General features: G+C 40.6%; 1 protein-coding gene across 1 annotated transcript in view; it reads left to right on the top strand.

The window, feature by feature from the left end:
- The window catches only part of LOC109031672 (uncharacterized), a 67,447-nt gene that overhangs the window by 830 nt on the left and 48,715 nt on the right, over window positions 1–17,902 (top strand). Inside the window, exons 2-3 of the mRNA XM_072301593.1 lie at window positions 2,014–2,101; window positions 11,081–15,454. Coding sequence (XP_072157694.1) covers window positions 2,014–2,101; window positions 11,081–11,083 — 91 coding nt within the window. The 3' untranslated portion in view covers window positions 11,084–15,454. The remainder of the gene's footprint in view (window positions 1–2,013; window positions 2,102–11,080; window positions 15,455–17,902) is intronic.

The raw sequence follows: 17,902 nt of genomic DNA, 5'->3' as shown, positions 1-17,902 counted from the left end.
TTGTCCCCAAGTTGCGACGTCCATTTTGGTAGCTTTTAAAAAGACTCTGTAAAACCCTTTGAGTCCTTGCAAAACCTGTTGAAATTTTTGTTACAAGATACCCCTCTCGGATACTTTTCAAAATTTACTTTTTTTTTACGTGATGGAGTTCAAGGAAAACCAGTCCGCTGACTATACCCAATCGAGGTCTGAATCCTCGTGGCAACGGATTATCTTTGTTTCTAGAATTTTAAATGATTATTTCTAGAATCTAAAATTCACCAGGGAATGTTTGAATTTAAGATTGCCAAAACAACTCTATGGATCTATCATAGTTTTTCAAACCTGAAAGGTTTGAAACTAGTGTTAAGAACTATTAAAATACAGTAATTTTTCTTTAAGACTTTTTTGGCGTCGTGTCTCGCTAAAGAAAAACGCCGTATGAACCCTCGGAAGTTGATAAACTGACTTTGATTTTCCAATTCTTTTGAAAGTGAGGGGGCAGCGCCCCTTGATTGCTTCGCGGTCCAATCACCCCCCCCCCCTCCTAGCGCAGCGCTCTGCGCCTCAGTTATTATGCGCGACGCTTAACTTCTATGATTTTCAAATTGTAGAAAATGATTTTAGCTACATTCTTAATCTGGAGTATTTGTAAAAATCCAAAAGAAAAAAAAAATCATTGAATTTCGTTCGAAATCATTTTTGAGCAACAGAGGCGGATCGCCCCGCCCCCTCATATTAGACTGAAAATATAATTTTTTTAAGGATATTTTTAAATGGTTTGACAGAAATTTCGCAGATTTGTTGTAATAGATCTGCTCCCCCTCCTTTCCAGCAAAGTTACTCTCTTCCGCTTAATTTTACTCTATCTACCCTCTTGGATTACACTGGAAAAAAAACACATTGGATCTAGAATCCAGATTCTTGAAAACATTGACAAGAAAAAATACGCTTGATTCAATCGGATTTTTGCTCGAATCAAAACGGGATCCGCTTAAATTAAGAGGCTTGGTTCTTGATTTACGCTAGATTCTGATTGAATCAGGAGTACTTTTTCTTGTCGATGTTTTTAAGTGTCTGGACTCTAGATCCAATGTGTTTTTTTTTTTTTTTCAGTGTAGATTGCAATAGCGTCCTTGTTTGCTATTCTTGCGCCTCGTTATACATGTCGATGGTGAAACCACCATAGTCACCAGTGACCACATATCTCATTTGCAGTGTTCGAAAATCTCCGCTTCCAATGCTCCAATGTTATTTTTTGGAAGGAGAACAAATCAATATCATTTCTCGAATGCTTCAAAGAGTTTTCGTAGGCACAGAGGAGGAAAATCACGGGAAACATCAAGAATTGGACTGCATTTTGCAATTTGGAACTACAGATTCTGGCCCGGTTTAAAAACAACGTATGTGCTATTGGTTTCCCTATGCACATAAGTGTTTTTTCAGATGAGTTAGAATCTATAGTTCCAAATTGCAAAATGCAGTCCAATTGACGTTGAGTAGTTTTCCATTTAAAAAATCAAGTATAACAGGAAGTCTTCGACGTCTCGAAGCGAGACACGTGGCTTGGTAGATTCACCATCGATGCGTTTTGTCATCATCACTTCGAGCACACCCGGGCCTTCCCTCTTTTGTATTATCCACTCCCCTTCCTTTTGAGAGTCTCGATAAGAGAATTTCCTCAGACAACTCGAGCCTTGCCGCCAGCCGGTCGCCGCGCCGCGCCGACCGAAATTCAGCCGAGCGGATGTCGGCGTATCTGAAATGATTCTGAACCCGCAGTGACCACCCCCCTTTGATAGTCCCCTCCCTAAGACTGATTGAAGACGCTACGTGAAGCTTCGTGCGACGTGTATCAGTCGGAGGCGTCAGACCGAGAGAGACGGTAGTTCATTCGACGCTCATGAGTTTGAGGAGTTGATTCTTCTGACAAGTTCGATAGTTTTTCGCCGCTCCTACGAAAACGCTCGTATAACTCTGAAACGCTTTTTTCTGGCTAATTCTAAATTGAGTTTTCGGTGGCCTTTTATCCAGTGATACTTTCGTGATATTTGGTCGGAGGATGTCGTTTTGGAAGTCATTCTGCCCTACGTACTGTATACCCTTCAGCAGTTCTAATTTGGTGAGTCAGCTGCTTATGTATCACTAATTATTATTACTCATCGAGGGAGATGTGGTTGAGTGTAGCATATTTGAGAGTCCTAGGAGGCGATTGTTCACTTTGATTTTCCTCGATTATTTTTAAAGGTGATTCGACGGACGCCATATTTTGTGTCAGAACGGCATGCGATATATCGCATCAATTGGTTCCATTTTTTCAGCTACTCGTCATTTTTCTCCAATTTTGAGATCGCAATTCTGTTGTCAGGAGACTACAGCACTCACCAATTTTAACAAAGAAATTCAACGTAACAAAGGCGTGGTATTTTTAGAGAGAAAACATCGCATTCGATACTGATATCAAAACTGCACTCAAATGCGATATTTTCTCTCTAAAAAACCACGACTTCATTACGTTGACTTTCTTTGTTGAAATTGGTAAGTGAGTGCTTTAGTCTCCTGACAGCAGAATATTGCGATCTCAAAATTCGAGAAAAATGACGAGTTGCTAAAAAAATGGAACCAATTGATGCGATATATCGCATGCCGTTTTGACACAAAATATGGCGCCCATCGAATCACCATAAGCACAATGGAACCAGGGCACATCAGTAACGGACCACTAGACAAGGTACGAATTTAAGCAATCTGATACATGTTTCTCAAACAGAATTTCACGTAGAACACGATTAGCGCAACGAATATTACTGAAACTAACTCCTAACGACGATATCAACGTTTTTATTTCACATTGGTTACGAGGAATTTGAACTGTCCGCTCACAAGAAACTCAAAGCTCTACGTGAGTCAAATCGCGCACCACAACGGTTTCAGCAAGCTCCTCAATCGAGCAATGTTAATTTCCCACCATGTGTTGTCCAAACTATAAGCAATTTGCTACAGCTGAGCCAAAGAGTCAAGATCGAGGTTGCCAGATTTTTATATCGCAGAGACTGTCATGATAACGTTTAGCGCGCGACGTGAATTACGTAGAGCATTGAGTTTTCATGAGCGGCGGTGGTTTGAATTCACGCATCAAGAATCATTAAATATCTTCGGAAGGAGTTGACTTCGGTCATTTTCGTCGTGCGTATCGTGTTCTACGTAACATTTTGGTTAGAAACCATGTATCAAAATGCTGAAATTCGTACCTTGTCTAGTGGTCCACTGCGAAATTAGGGAAATTTCGCATTTTTTACATGAAAGGGTTGTGCGGATTTGGTGCCAGTGAATTTCTGCTTAGTGCGAAGTTAACTCCTTGAAATTTTCGAGGGAATGCGCACAAATGTTTTCGCGTAAAAATTAAATCGCCCAGTTAAATTTGGCAATAGCTGATGCGGCTTGGTTCCTTTCTGCTAGACGCGGTTCATCTCTCCCTTCTCCGTGAATTTCTGCATAGTGCGAAGTAAATTCCTTAAAATTTTCGAAGGAATGCGCACAAACATTTTCTTGTGTGAAATTAAATAGCCCTGTTTAATTTGGATTTCATTTTGCAATTTGGACCTATAGATTCTAGCCCGATTTAAAAACAACGTATGTTCCATTAGTTTCCCTATGCACATAAGTGTTTTTTCAGATGAGCCAGAATTTATAGGTCCAAATTGCAAAATGCAGTCCATTTGGCAATAGCTGATGTGGCTTGGTTCCTTTCTGCTAGACGCGGTTCATCTCTCCCTTCTCCGTGAATTTCTGCATAGTGCGAAGTAAATTCCTTAAAATTTTCGAAGGAATGCGCACAAACATTTTCTTGTGTGAAATTAAATAGCCCTGTTTAATTTGGATTTCATTTTGCAATTTGGACCTATAGATTCTAGCCCGATTTAAAAACAACGTATGTTCCATTAGTTTCCCTATGCACATAAGTGTTTTTTCAGATGAGCCAGAATTTATAGGTCCAAATTGCAAAATGCAGTCCATTTGGCAATAGCTGATGTGGCTTGGTTCCTTTCTGCTAGACGCGGTTCATCTCTCCCCACTCTGTCTATCTCCCTGAGGGAGAGCGAGAAAGAATCTGATTTGGACGGTCGAGCGAAAAGGCATGGGAATCCTAGATAAGACTGCCGCTCGGCAGTAAACCTAACTGCGCTGGGGTTTTTCCTATTTCTGTCCCTTTTGCACCCGGCCCTTTTTGTACTACCAATTTCCTTTTTCATCCGAGTCTCGACGAGAGAATTTTCTCCGAGCCCGCCGTCCTGTCGCCAGACAGAGGTTCGCCGAGCGGATGTCGGCAGCCCCTACCACCCCACCAGAGACTGGTCGGAGACATTACGTGAAACGAACGACGACAGTCTAGTGCGTGAAATCGAAGGTGACGGTTCAGTTCCATCCAGTAGCCTGTGATTTTCAGGAATCTAATTTTCTGTCAAGTTCGGTGGTCCCTCGTCCCGCTAGGAAAGGCGCATGCGATTTTGATACTCATTTTTTTATGTTTTTGTGGTCAAAATCGGTAACTGCTTAAGTTTCATAATGTGTGGAGTTACTATTTTGTATTATGTGTCCGTTGGCATTGTGTGAGTTTTCGGTAGCCCTTTTTTCCGTGATACCTACGAGATATTTGGTTTGAGGATGTCGTTCTGGCAACCGTTTTGCTCTTACAGATACCCTTCGGTGGTGTTGATTTGGTAAGTTACTTGCTCAAATCATCGAAGATTTTACTTTTGTTCCGTCTCGACGATGAAACTTCCAGACAACGACCTCTTACATCTTTTATTTAATTGCGACGTTGCAAAACTTCTTTTCATACTTTTTTTATAAGCAAAATTACTAACGTTAATTCTTGAAAACTTCGTGTTTTTTCTCCTCAGTGCGAAGAAAACGCTGCAAAAATTTTAAGAAATGATATTGATTTGTCCTCCTTCAAAACAATAAAATGGACTGCATTTTGCAATTTGGAACTATAAATTCCGTCCCGGTTTAAAAACAACGATGTGCCATTAGTTTCCCTATACACATACGTGTTTTTTCAGATGAGCCAGAATTTATAGCTCCAAATTGCAAAATGCAGTCCAAATAGAAGCAGAGATCTTCAAACGCAGGAACAGTATCTGACTTGATTCTTTTTATTCCCTAGAGATTTTTTTAATCCTGTGAGTTTCATAGTCAGTGGAGAGCTACTATTTTGTTACTCGTGTCGGTTGTCATTGTGTGAGTTTTGTTTTCCATTGATTCTTTCATGATAGGTATTTAGATTTAGGATATCGTTTTGGAGGTCGTTTCTCCTTATGTATATATGATGAGTACTATACTGAGCCGCACTGTGCGAATGTTGAGTTGACTTGCCTAGATCGAAAATTTAAATTGTTCGAAGGAGATGTGGCCACGTGAAGCTTCCGACGTATGGGTCCTAAGAGGGGGGGGGGGGGGGTGAATGTTTCTTACGATTTACTCTCAAGCCCTTTTCAGAAAGAGCAAGTTTGAGATTTTAAAAAGTCCTTTTCAAGAAGAGCATAGTGTTGATGAAGAACAGGCCTTCAAGGGGAATCGACTTTAAAACTTAGACCTGAGCACACGGTCGGCGTCTTAGAGACTGGCCCCATATTTATTATTATTTTTCACATGTTTAAACTGTCGATTTTTGTTAAAACTATGAGATTTATTAATGACGTATACTGTTTTAAACGCGAAGAGAAAAAAATTAAAATAAAGTGACGGAAGGAAGAACCCCCCCCCCCCCCCCCACATGCTGAGCTGAGCTCTTTCTCGGTGGGTTCATCCAGGGTTGCAATTTTTCATGAAAACTTGGAATTTCATGGGAAAAATGCCACGATTTTTCAGAAAGATATGATTAACATTTTTCGAAATGAAATGAATGAATTCACTGAGAATCGGCTGCTCTTGACCCATCCAACTTTTCTACTCCTGCGTTAAGGTCTTTGAGTCAGCTGAGAAGAGATTATCCTTCATTTTGTCGATATGCATTTTTATCGCCTTGGAAGTTGAAATAGTTGTATCGCGTACAACTTTTGTACCCTCGCGTTAAAGTCTCCGAGTCAGCGGGGGGGGAGGCGGAGTCTCATCCATTGCGCGAATACGCAGTTTTACCTGAAAATCGAAATAGTTGCGTCACACGTTTCGCCCCTTCTGACTTTTCTACTCCGCGTTAAAACTCTGCAGTCAACGGAAAAGAGAACAAACTTTTTAATTGTTATCGATTTACGAGAAAGATTTGTTCTTCATAATTGTGGCCGGATTTGTGAAAAAGGGACCTCATCTTCTGGAGAAAAAATTCCGAAACTTCGAAACTCGCGCAAAAGACGATCACGGGAAGCACCTGCAAAATTGTCGGGATACTTCAAACACCGCTCACTCTCTACCCGATCTGTAGTCTCAATCGCTCGATTCTCGACTTGCAAATCGCGCTAAGTTCCGAAATGCGCACGCTATTCGGAAATGCGTAGGGCAGCGCGCGCACACAACATCGAAAGGCACACGCAAAAATAGAGCGCATTTTGATCAAAACGCTTTTAGTTTTTTACCATCCTTTATTCAAGGTTATAGTATCTTGTATCCTACGCAAGTTTTCCACTGCTTACTCAGTTCGCGGACGGCCGATCGATCGTTGCTTCAAAAGTCCCTTCCACCCCCTCTAACTTTTTACCTTATTGAGGTAAAAATTTGAAACTTGGGGGTTGTTGCCAGGTCAAAGGCAGCTACTTTAAGGCCCCCTAAAATTTTCAGGGAGGCTCGCTTGGGGGAGGGGCAACGGACCCCGACTTTTAATTTTCAAATGGGAAGACTCCTTTTGTAATAGCTTGTTCGAAAAAGCTTAAAAAAAGAAAACTTTTCGCGCAAGCTCGAAGTCAATATCTCAAAACGTTTCGAAATGGGGGCCGGTTAAAGTTCAAAATGGCCGAAAATTCTCACCGGTTATTTGTCGAAGGATTTGCGCGAAAATCGGTATCTAGAGGTATTATGATACGAAAAAACGAATTTGACGTTAGATTTTCAAGAAAACCGAAAATTCCAAAATGGCCGTCGGTTAAAGTTCAAAATGACCGAAAATTAGTTTTTTTTATAAATCTAAGTTCAAATGTGTTAATCTTATCCCAAAATACCTTCAAGTTCCAAGTTTTAGGCAAATCCATCGGCAAAAAACCGAGGTGGCAATTTTCGGTCATTTTGAACTTTAACCGACGGCCATTTTGGAATTTTCGGTTTTCTTGAAAATCTAACGTCAAATTCGTTTTTTCGTATCATAATACCTCTAGATACCGATTTTCGCGCAAATCCTTCGACAAATAACCGGTGAGAATTTTCGGCCATTTTGAACTTTAACCGGCCCCCATTTCGAAACGTTTTGAGATATTGACTTCGAGCTTGCGCGAAAAGTTTTCTTTTTTTAAGCTTTTTCGAACAAGCTATTACAAAAGGAGTCTTCCCATTTGAAAATTAAAAGTCGGGGTCCGTTGCCCCTCCCCCCAAGCGAGCCTCCCTGAAAATTTTAGGGGGCCTTAAAGTAGCTGCCTTTGACCTGGCAACAACCCCCAAGTTTCAAATTTTTACCTCAATAAGGTAAAAAGTTAGAGGGGGTGGAAGGGACTTTTGAAGCAACGATCGATCGGCCGTCCGCGAACTGAGTAAGCAGTGGAAAACTTGCGTAGGATACAAGATACTATAACCTTGAATAAAGGATGGTAAAAAACTAAAAGCGTTTTGATCAAAATGCGCTCTATTTTTGCGTGTGCCTTTCGATGTTGTGTGCGCGCGCTGCCCTACGCATTTCCGAATAGCGTGCGCATTTCGGAACTTAGCGCGATTTGCAAGTCGAGAATCGAGCGATTGAGACTACAGATCGGGTAGAGAGTGAGCGGTGTTTGAAGTATCCCGACAATTTTGCAGGTGCTTCCCGTGATCGTCTTTTGCGCGAGTTTCGAAGTTTCGGAATTTTTTCTCCAGAAGATGAGGTCCCTTTTTCACAAATCCGGCCACAATTATGAAGAACAAATCTTTCTCGTAAATCGATAACAATTAAAAAGTTTGTTCTCTTTTCCGTTGACTGCAGAGTTTTAACGCGGAGTAGAAAAGTCAGAAGGGGCGAAACGTGTGACGCAACTATTTCGATTTTCAGGTAAAACTGCGTATTCGCGCAATGGATGAGACTCCGCCTCCCCCCCGCTGACTCGGAGACTTTAACGCGAGGGTACAAAAGTTGTACGCGATACAACTATTTCAACTTCCAAGGCGATAAAAATGCATATCGACAAAATGAAGGATAATCTCTTCTCAGCTGACTCAAAGACCTTAACGCAGGAGTAGAAAAGTTGGATGGGTCAAGAGCAGAGACCGAGACTAGACAACGGGTTCCGGCGCAAGCTCGGTGAGACGGCGCGATGCGTGAAGTGAAACGGCGCGATGCGTGAAGTATACCTACAGTTTTGCAGGCTCTCCGCGATCATTTTTCGGGCAAAGCTCGAAGTTTCGAAATCAGAATTACATACCAACCATACATAGAAACTTTTGTATTTATTTTCTGCGGTACGTTAAAAACTTCCGGGACTTGTCAGCCCTTCTAAGACAGAGCTTATAGTGTCCATGAAGAGTAGGCTTTTAGGGGAAATTAAACTTCAATTTTGGCTTTAGCACAAGGCGGAGTCTTACAACCTGGCCCTATGTTCATTCTCCATCCTCATTTTTCACACGTTCATTTTTCCAATTTTTCTAAGGCACGACTATAGCTTGTGAGAGGAGCATGTTATCATGAAATTAAGTTCTTCAAGACGCGCGCCGAGTAAGAATATTACTAATTGAAATGACGCACAGTAAACGCCTGTTACCTCCTACACGCTGTGCTCTTTCTCATAACAGGTCCATCATTCATGCCTCACAAATGTTCGTGCATTTCCGCGAGATGGAAAAGGAAAGCTAACAAGTTTGCCCAAGTGTTTTTCCTAAATCTGTAAAACCCACCCAGACGCCTATTTAAAAGGGCAGGAATTTTACCCATACAATCTGTGGTTCGCAGATGAACAATGATTGTGGTCGGTATAAAGTTTAATTTTTCTGAGGCGTAGGGATCGTATACGTCATCTTTATAACCCGTCAAGGGGTGACTAGCGGGAGGTCTGTGTTAAATTGTGCTTTAAATTGAATCAGTGAGCTCGAAAACACACCAACTGGGGTTTTTTTCGATTTTCACTTTTTTACGGTTTAGTAACACTTATGGATGGAAGCATCTGCACGTAAAAAGAAATTTCGAAATTACATTTGGAAGTGCTTGAAACAGCGACGGGAAAAGGGAAAAATCGAAGTATTTCATTGAAAATACCAATTTTTGGCCATTTCAAGGGAAACGAGTGGCCATCCGATTTTGCGGTTTTCTTTTCCAGTTCAGTATACCTTGTACCAATAAGGTATATACATATTTAAGCGTTATTCAGGTCGACAAATTTTCCTGGGTAAAATTTTCTGGTAAAATTCCTGCCCTTTTAAATATGCGTCTGGGTGGATTTTACAGATTTAGGAAAAACACTTGGGCAAACTTGTTAGCTTTCCTTTTCCATCTCGCGGAAATGCACGGACATTTGTGAGGCATGAATGATGGACCTGTTATGAGAAAGAGCACAGCGTGTAGGAGGTAACAGGCGTTTACTGTGCGTCATTTCAATTAGTATAATTCTTACTCGGCGCGCGTCTTGAAGAACTTAATTTCATGATAACATGCTCCTCTCACAAGCTATAGTCGTGCCTTAGAAAAATTGGAAAAATGAACGTGTGAAAAATGAGGATGGAGAATGAACATAGGGCCGGGTTGTAAGACTCCGCCTTGTGCTAAAGCCAAAATTGAAGTTTAATTTCCCCTAAAAGCCTACTCTTCGTGGACACTATAAGCTCTGTCTTAGAAGGGCTGACAAGTCCCGGAAGTTTTTAACGTATCGCAGAAATTAAATACAAAAGTTTCTATGTATGGTAGGTATGTAATTCTGATTTCGAAACTTCGAGCTTTGCCCGAAAAATGATCGCGGAGAGCCTGCAAAACTGTAGGTATACTTCACGCATCGCGCCGTTTCACTTCACGCATCGCGCCGTCTCACCGAGCTTGCGCCGGAACCCGTTGTCTAGTCTCGGTCTCTGCTCTTGACCCATCCAACTTTTCTACTCCTGCGTTAAGGTCTTTGAGTCAGCTGAGAAGAGATTCTCCTTCATTTTGTCAATATGCAATTTTATCGCCTTGGAAGTTGAAAAAGTCGTATCGCGTCCAACTTTTGTACCCTCGCGTTAAAGTCTCCGAGTCAGCGGGGGGAGGCGGAGTCTCATCCATTGCGTGAATACGCAGTTTTACCTGCTTAGAAATGGAAATAGTTGGGTTGTTGAGAGAATAGACAAATGGTCGATTCGAAAAAATTTTCAGGGCAGACTATGAAAAATCAGGATGTGAAAGTCGGTGAGAACGAAAAACACCAACTCGGAAAATTTTAAACGCTCAATTCTCTGTCATCAAACATGGTGTATCGATTTCAACTTGATGCATTACAAAGTCTCTAAGTACTTGTCCTTTGGCACCAAAAAGGTTTTTCTTAAACTAACTTCCTCGCCCGCTGCGCAGTTTTAGGTGTTTCCTGAACAATTTTTTTTCTTCGAGTTGTTGTGTTTTCGAACTCACTGATTCAATTAAAAGCAGCACGTTCCAATAAATTGCGATTACATGGCAAAGTTACTGCTATCAGATCGGAGTGATGCGTATGTTGTCTATTCTCTGCTTGAAGGGACTCCTCTTTTTAAAATTTATTGGAGTAAAATCGCGATAAGGTGCACTTTTTTTAATTGCAAATTTCCTAACTATCTTATACATAGAACTATTTGATTGTTTAAAATGGGAATTTACTAATCAAACGATGTAAAAATAATGCAATTTAAATGGGAAAATATTGCAATTTCTTTCCATTAACTTGTACCATTCTTTCAAATTTTCGTTACTCTGTGCTCCCCGGGAACGGTATTATTACATTTATGACAATTTTATGTTGAATGTATTTATTTCAGCATTCTTTTTTTTCTTTTGCAGTAATTATTTTGTGGCCTCTCCAACATTCGTCAAGGCGGCGTGCGAAGACTGAGAATTTTCACTTTGCATCAGAGCTGCTCCTGAATTCACGGATCATCGCTTCATCACGGTAAAATCTCTCCAACTCCTGCTCTCAGAATTAATTGCGAACGAATCGACCTTTTGTTTATTCTCTCAATTTTTCAAAGTGAGCTGGCACAGTATTCTTCCTCACCACCGATACAATAAGCAGTCGCCATTTAGGCGGATCTTAGTAAAATCAGTCTAACTCCATTCCGCGTTGCCTATAATTGTATCTCTCGGTTCGAAAACTACCAAACTCGGCACGGTGCTCCTGAAGGGAACTCGAAGTTTGTCAAGAGACTCATGCATGGATTGCCTGTTTTTCTACAGCGTTCAATGAGAATCATGCATTTGGTTACATTCATTGGCTGCGTGATAACCAGTGTCTGAAGTTTATTACTGGCTACTGGGTTTCTATTCCTGGGAATCCTATTGACTATATACATTATGTAATAAGGAATTAATATTTGTGGATCATTCATAAATGCACCTATCTGTATAGAGAAAATCAAATTTGGAGAGGAGGAAGAGCAAAGAGAAGAAGGAGAAGAAGAAGAGGAAAAAGAATGGAAAGAGGAGGGAGAAGAATGGGTAGAGAGAGTGAAGAATAGGAAGAAAAGAAGAGAAAGAAAATCAGGAAGAAGCAAGACAAGACAAGAGAGGAGAGAGAGGAGCATGAAGAAGAGAGGAAAGAAAGGAGAGCACGACGAAGTGAGAGAAGACGATGAAGGGAGAGGGGGCGAGGGAGAGGGGGAAAGGAAGGGAGAGAAAAGAAGGAAGGGAAGAAGAGAGAAAAGAAAAGAAAGAGGAGGAAAGTTACAAAGAAAAAGAGGAAGGAGAGAATAAAGAGGGAAGACAAAGAGAGTAAATAAGAGAGAAAAGAGAGACGGCAGGAAAAGAGAGAGATAAAAGAGAGGATAATAAGGAAAAGAAGAAAAGAGAAAGAAGATGATCAAGAGTAAGGGAAAGAAAAGAGGGAGAAGAAGTAAAGATGTAAGAGGAACTAGAAGAAGAGAGAAACGATGAAGAACAAAAATAGCAAGGAGAGGGAGGGTTGGACAAAAAGGAAGATAGAGAAAAAGAAGCAGCACACATTCTGCATAAGAACATAAGAACATTGATGGCACTTGCGCTGTTTTAAAAATGAGCCTAAAATATTAATTCCTCATTGCAAAATATAATTTTACATAACTAGGAATAAAGTAATGTTATCAAAAAGATTTCAGTGTTATAATTCCTGAGCGGCAGGGATATATCTAACAAATGACTAAGGTGAACCTACTAGACCGCGTATCTCGTTTCGATTGTGCGAAGTCATCTGAATGGAGGGGAGTTATAGGGGATGAGGGGAAGAAAGAGGGATGATTAAAGTTTTCGTGAGTGTTCTACGTTTGGAAAATAAAGAAAATTTAAAATGAAATTTGTCATATTATTATCTTCATTCTACATTCTATCGACAATCTCCATTTCGTTCCGCTTTTTTTAAATTAGTAATGATAGTTTCATCCTTGTTAAATAATTTCCATTGCAATATATTATTCCATTTATACAATTTTCGTTCTGGGGCTGCAATGCTCCTTTCTCGAACATAAATTTAGAAATTTTGCAGCGCTTGGACGTCTCAAGATTTTCCATTGATTCCGCATGCGTAGCCTCTTGCATCAAAAAACTTTATCAATTAAGTGAGATTTATTCTGCTAGAGAAGAGGAGGAAGAAAAAGAGATAGAAGACAAGAGAAGAAAAAGAGGTAGAAAAAAGAGAAAAAAAGAGAAGAAAAGAGAAGAGAAGAGAAGAGAAGAAAAAGAGGCAGAAAAAAAGAGAAGAAAAAGAGAAGAAAAATAGGTAGAAAATAGAGTAGAAAAGAGAGAAAAAAGAGAAAGAAAGAGATGAAAAGAGAGAAGAAAAGAGAGAAGAAAAGGGAGGGGGAGAGATGAAAAGATAGGGGGAGAGATGAAAAGAGGGATGAAAAGAGAGATGATAAAAGAGATGAAAAGAGAGATGAAAAGGGAGATGAAAAGAGAGATGAAAAGAGAGATGAAAAGAGAGATGAAAAGAGAGATGAAAAGAGAGATGAAAAGAGAGATGAAAAGAGAGATGAAAAGAGAGATGAAAAGAGAGATGAAAAGAGAGATGAAAAGAGAGATGAAAAGAGAGAAGAAAAGAGAGAAGAAAAGAGAGAAGAAAAGAGAGAAGAAAAGAGAGAAGAAGAGCAGGGAGTAACGAGAGAAAAGGAGAAAAGAAAGAAGAACAGGATGAAGAGAAAGTAGAAAAGAACAAAAATTCAATTAACTTTCGTACTTTACTTTTCAGTCCCTCCCCCTCAGGGATTTTAAATATTCTAGCGCCCAGTATTATTAGAACGGGGGGCGTACGATACCGCAGCTTTTGGTTTGGGGTCGCAGTAGTGCTTGCACTTCCGTTGGACGGTCGGCAGCCATGGCATCCGTTGAAGGCCGAAACCAATGACCCAGGACCCGGGTGCACGGCAAGGCCTGAGGGCGGTAGAGGAAACCCCTTCGGCAGATAAAATATGTCTGAGTTGGCAGGGGTCCATGATGTCGGGACGAATAATTAAAACCTCTTTCTCATCTCTGTTTTTTTTCGTTTAGTTTTTGTTAAAGAGTGGATGGGTTTAGGTCTAATGGGTAGGTATGGGACTATTTTCTTCTTAACTTTTCTTGATAATTCAAACGCACAATGCTCACGAAAATTCTATACCCTCCTCTTTCACCAATAACTCCCATCCATTCATGTGACTTCATATGATTATCTTCATTTCGTTTCTCATCTTTTTAATTAGTAATGATAGTTGCACAATTGGTAGTTATTTTTCCGAACAATAAATTACAGCTCCTTACCCCTATCTTTTTCATCAATACGATTTTTGTTTTAGGGTTAAAATGCCCCTTTCTCTAGCATAAATTAATTATTATATAGAATAGAGGATGAATAAGGAAAAAAGTTACTTGGGGGGGGGGGGGGGGATTCCGTCGTAGAGAGTGGAATTGAGACACTAAAAGTGCAGTAGAAAGTTTAAAAATAGAGTTTGATGCAATTGAACAATATTCTCGTCGTAATACCCTTGAGACCCAAGGTGTCCATTTGCTTGCACCCGTAGCGTCGCCTGAGCAGACCCGTGAAATTGTTATGCGTGTCGGCAGTGCTGCCAATATTCGTGTTGCCCCGGGTAGGTATATTAGATTACTGTTACTGATAAAAAAATTGAAGAGATGGCAAACCGTCTTAATTAATTATTGAATTCGCCCGGAGATTTTATAGAAACAATCTTTTGAATCAAAGGAAAATATACAGCAAGTTCAGCTGTACAATTTAGAGTTGCAATGCACGTCCAGTGCTCTTATTTACCTATGTCCTAGCCTGACTGCTCATCGGAGCAAGCTACGCTTTTTAGCATCTCAAAAGCAATATCAACTCAATTATGAATACTTGTGGGTAAGACATGATGGATGATATACGGATGAGAAAGAATGGACTCCATTATCTAAAGTTATTTTCATTCGAAATTCATTTGATTTGCAATCATTACAACATGCAGCCCCTGATAATGTCACGCTGAATCCTACAGCAGATGGCGCACAGTGGATCGAGTCAATAGGAGAGGTCGGACAAAATTTGGAAACTTTAAACGCTTATAACTCTGTTTAAACAAAACTTTGAGACTCTAAAAGTGGGTCCATAGATTTTCTCGTGAAATCTTCTTTAATCACCCCTGAAATTTAAAAAGGGACGATACAAACATCAAAATTTGCAGTTTAGTCAAAAATGTCATGTCCGACCGCTCCAATAGACTCGATCCACTGTGTGGCGGTACCGTTTTTGCCAAAGTTAATGAGCCATCTTTAAACTGAAGCATTTGATTAAATTTAATCGGTAACTGTGCATTATTTGAACTAGTATCTGAACTTTATAAAAATATCTATACCTCCCTTTTACTCCCATGTACACATACGTTTTTACTTTACCGTATACAATTTTATTAAATTTCCAAATGCCAACATTTTTCTTTGCCTATTTAAATGGACGAGGTAATAAAAAAAGGACTTTCCAAATTTAATATGTATGCAGATTTATAATTAATTGAAAAATTATTTAATGTAGCTCATATAAATATTGAATCATTTGCATCTTGTTGGCATGAATTCGAACTAAAATGGAAGTGATTAGGTACTTGGATGTAAATGCCCTCACCAAGACACGAATAAAGAGATGAAAAGGAGACGAACAGAAGATGAGATGAAAAAGAGATGAAAAGGAGATAAAAGGGAATGCAATGAAAATGAGATGAAAAGGTATAGAGATAGGTAAAGGGATAGATGATATAGAGATGAAAAAGAGATGAAAAGGAGATGAGATGGAAAAGAAATGAAAAGGCGATGAAATGAAAATGAGATGATAATGAGACGGAAAGGTGATGATAATGAGATGAAAAGGTGATGAAATGAAAAAGAGATAAAAAGGAGAGGAGATGGAAAGGGGATGATAAGGGGATGAAGAGGGGATGAAAAGGGGATGAAAAGGGGATGAAAAGGGGATGAAAAGGGGATGAAAATGAGATGAAAATGAGATGAAAATGAGATGAAAATGAGATGAAAATGAGATGAAAATGAGATGAAAATGAGATGAAAATGAGATGAAAATGAGATGAAATGAGATGAAAAGGGAATGATAATGAGATGAAATGATAATGAGATGAAATGATAATGAGATGAAATGATAATGAGATGAAATGATAATGAGATGAAATGATAATGAGATGAAAATGAGAGAGCTGAGGGTCTGGTGCCGGAGCCTCCTCGTGGTGGACCTGGGGCGGGTCTCCGACCCGTGCCAAACGCCGGCAAACCTGTTGTGATTCTGCACCCTCCCTCGCCTCAGGTTGTTAGCCCATATCTCTTCACACATCGTAACGAGCAATTTAGGATCAAGCGCATCCTTGGTACGTTATTACCTTGGTTGTTAGCCCATATCCCTAATACGCTCGGGCATGGATCAACCGCTTCCTTGGTGCCCTGCTTCGCGCGCAGCAAGGCTGTTTACACCTTGGATGTTAGGCCATATCCATTGCAGCCTTGGATCAAGCGGAACCTTGGTACGTTATTACCTTGGTTTTAGCCCATATCCCTGGCTTACGGAAGAGATCAAGCGGAACCTGAGGAACATGAGGGGAACGATGATCTTCAGAGGACCACTGATAGTAGTTAGGCCATATCCTTGAACCGCGAGGTGCAAGGATCAACCGGTACACAGTGGTCTGAAAATCCCGATCTGTGACCGACTTTGCGCGATTCGTCAGCGACCAAATGCAGGGGTGACCGATCGAAGCCTGGCAATCCTGTTCTGGTCAACCTCCGGTATCTGCCGATGCTTGCGCATTAAGTCTAAAGCCGTCATCCCCCCCGGGACACTTTAGACCAGGCAAAGTCGGAACCGGAGGGTCGGACGCCTCTCAAACGGGCTGGTGGTTGGGGCGATGTTGCAGATTGAAGTAGGTTTTGATGCAGGAGAGCCGAATACTTCACGAGAGTTCCGGGGCCTCGTGGCTCAGGGTATTCTGTTCTCCTGGGCCGAACAAGCCGGACAAAGTTTCAGCAATCTCTATCTCTGTAGAGAGTATCCAGCTACGAGTTTGTTGTCTCACTGCTGGATCGCACGGTGGTAGAGGAGTTCCCTGCATTCGGTCATTGGCGAGTTGTTCACTGTTGTGAGTGAGGGTGCGCCCAGAACGCCGACCCAACTCTTCATGGCATGAGATCTTGAAGAGGTCACTGGTTATCCTTACTAAATCTCACTTGACTAAACCTCTGATCTCGTAGGAACTGAGTAGATCCGTTGTGCTTCGTTCGCGCGGGAGTCCGTGTGAAAAAAGCAGAACGGAGAAGAGATCTTAAGGAGGAAACTGGTCGGTCCGGACCGGCTATAGGGTATCCGATCTCGAGTGAAACAAAGGCATGAGCCCCATGCCATTGTCTTTTAAAATTTCTTCTCAATTTCTTCAAAATTTCTTCAAAATTTTGAATTTCAAATTAATGCAATGCCATGGGAGTTGTAAGTTGGACGATGGAAGCGTTGCCGTCTGATGTCGGTTCCTCCTCGTGGTGGACGGTGGAAACGAGGGTTTTACCCTCGGCTAAACGCCGACAAAATATGTCCTGGTTTTGGTAGTAAGACACAGGGGTCAATAATTTAGTCAAAATATAATGCCTCATGCCCCTTTCCCTGGCACGTTTCATGTAAGAATAAAACACTGATAGTTTTTGACGATTCTCACGCAAGAAATGAAAAGCTTCACTTGCGTCCTTCCTTTTTCCGCTCCTCCCATTTTCGTTTATCCCTAATCTAATCCCTACCTAATCTTCACGAACGAAAATTAGCTCATTTGCGGGAGTACTGAATCATGAAACTAGAAGCAACGCATTTGCAAAAATGTCTTTACGAAAATAAACATCAAGCCCTGAGGCTTCACTTTTTTTAATTAAATTCTAAAGGAAATCCCATATCAATCCCTTCATTTTTTCTCGTTGAATCCATGACTTAAATGTCTATAATTTTGGAGAAGCTTTGCGTTCCTTATCAAACTTGCTTGAATATCCGATTTAAAATACAAGCATATTTTTGTAATTGTTTGTGCCTTACAGAGCTTTCCTTTGCATAAAACTTTCTAGAATTTTGAAAAGATTGTTGGACATTATTATTAAAAGAAAATTTTCGTATGTACTTATACATTATTTAAGATACCT

The sequence above is a fragment of the Bemisia tabaci genome, chromosome 6 (genome assembly GCF_918797505.1).
Source record: "Bemisia tabaci chromosome 6, PGI_BMITA_v3".
Classification (NCBI taxonomy): domain Eukaryota; kingdom Metazoa; phylum Arthropoda; class Insecta; order Hemiptera; family Aleyrodidae; genus Bemisia; species Bemisia tabaci.
Note: the sequence above shows the minus strand (reverse complement) of the source record. Positions and strands in the feature narration are given on the sequence as shown.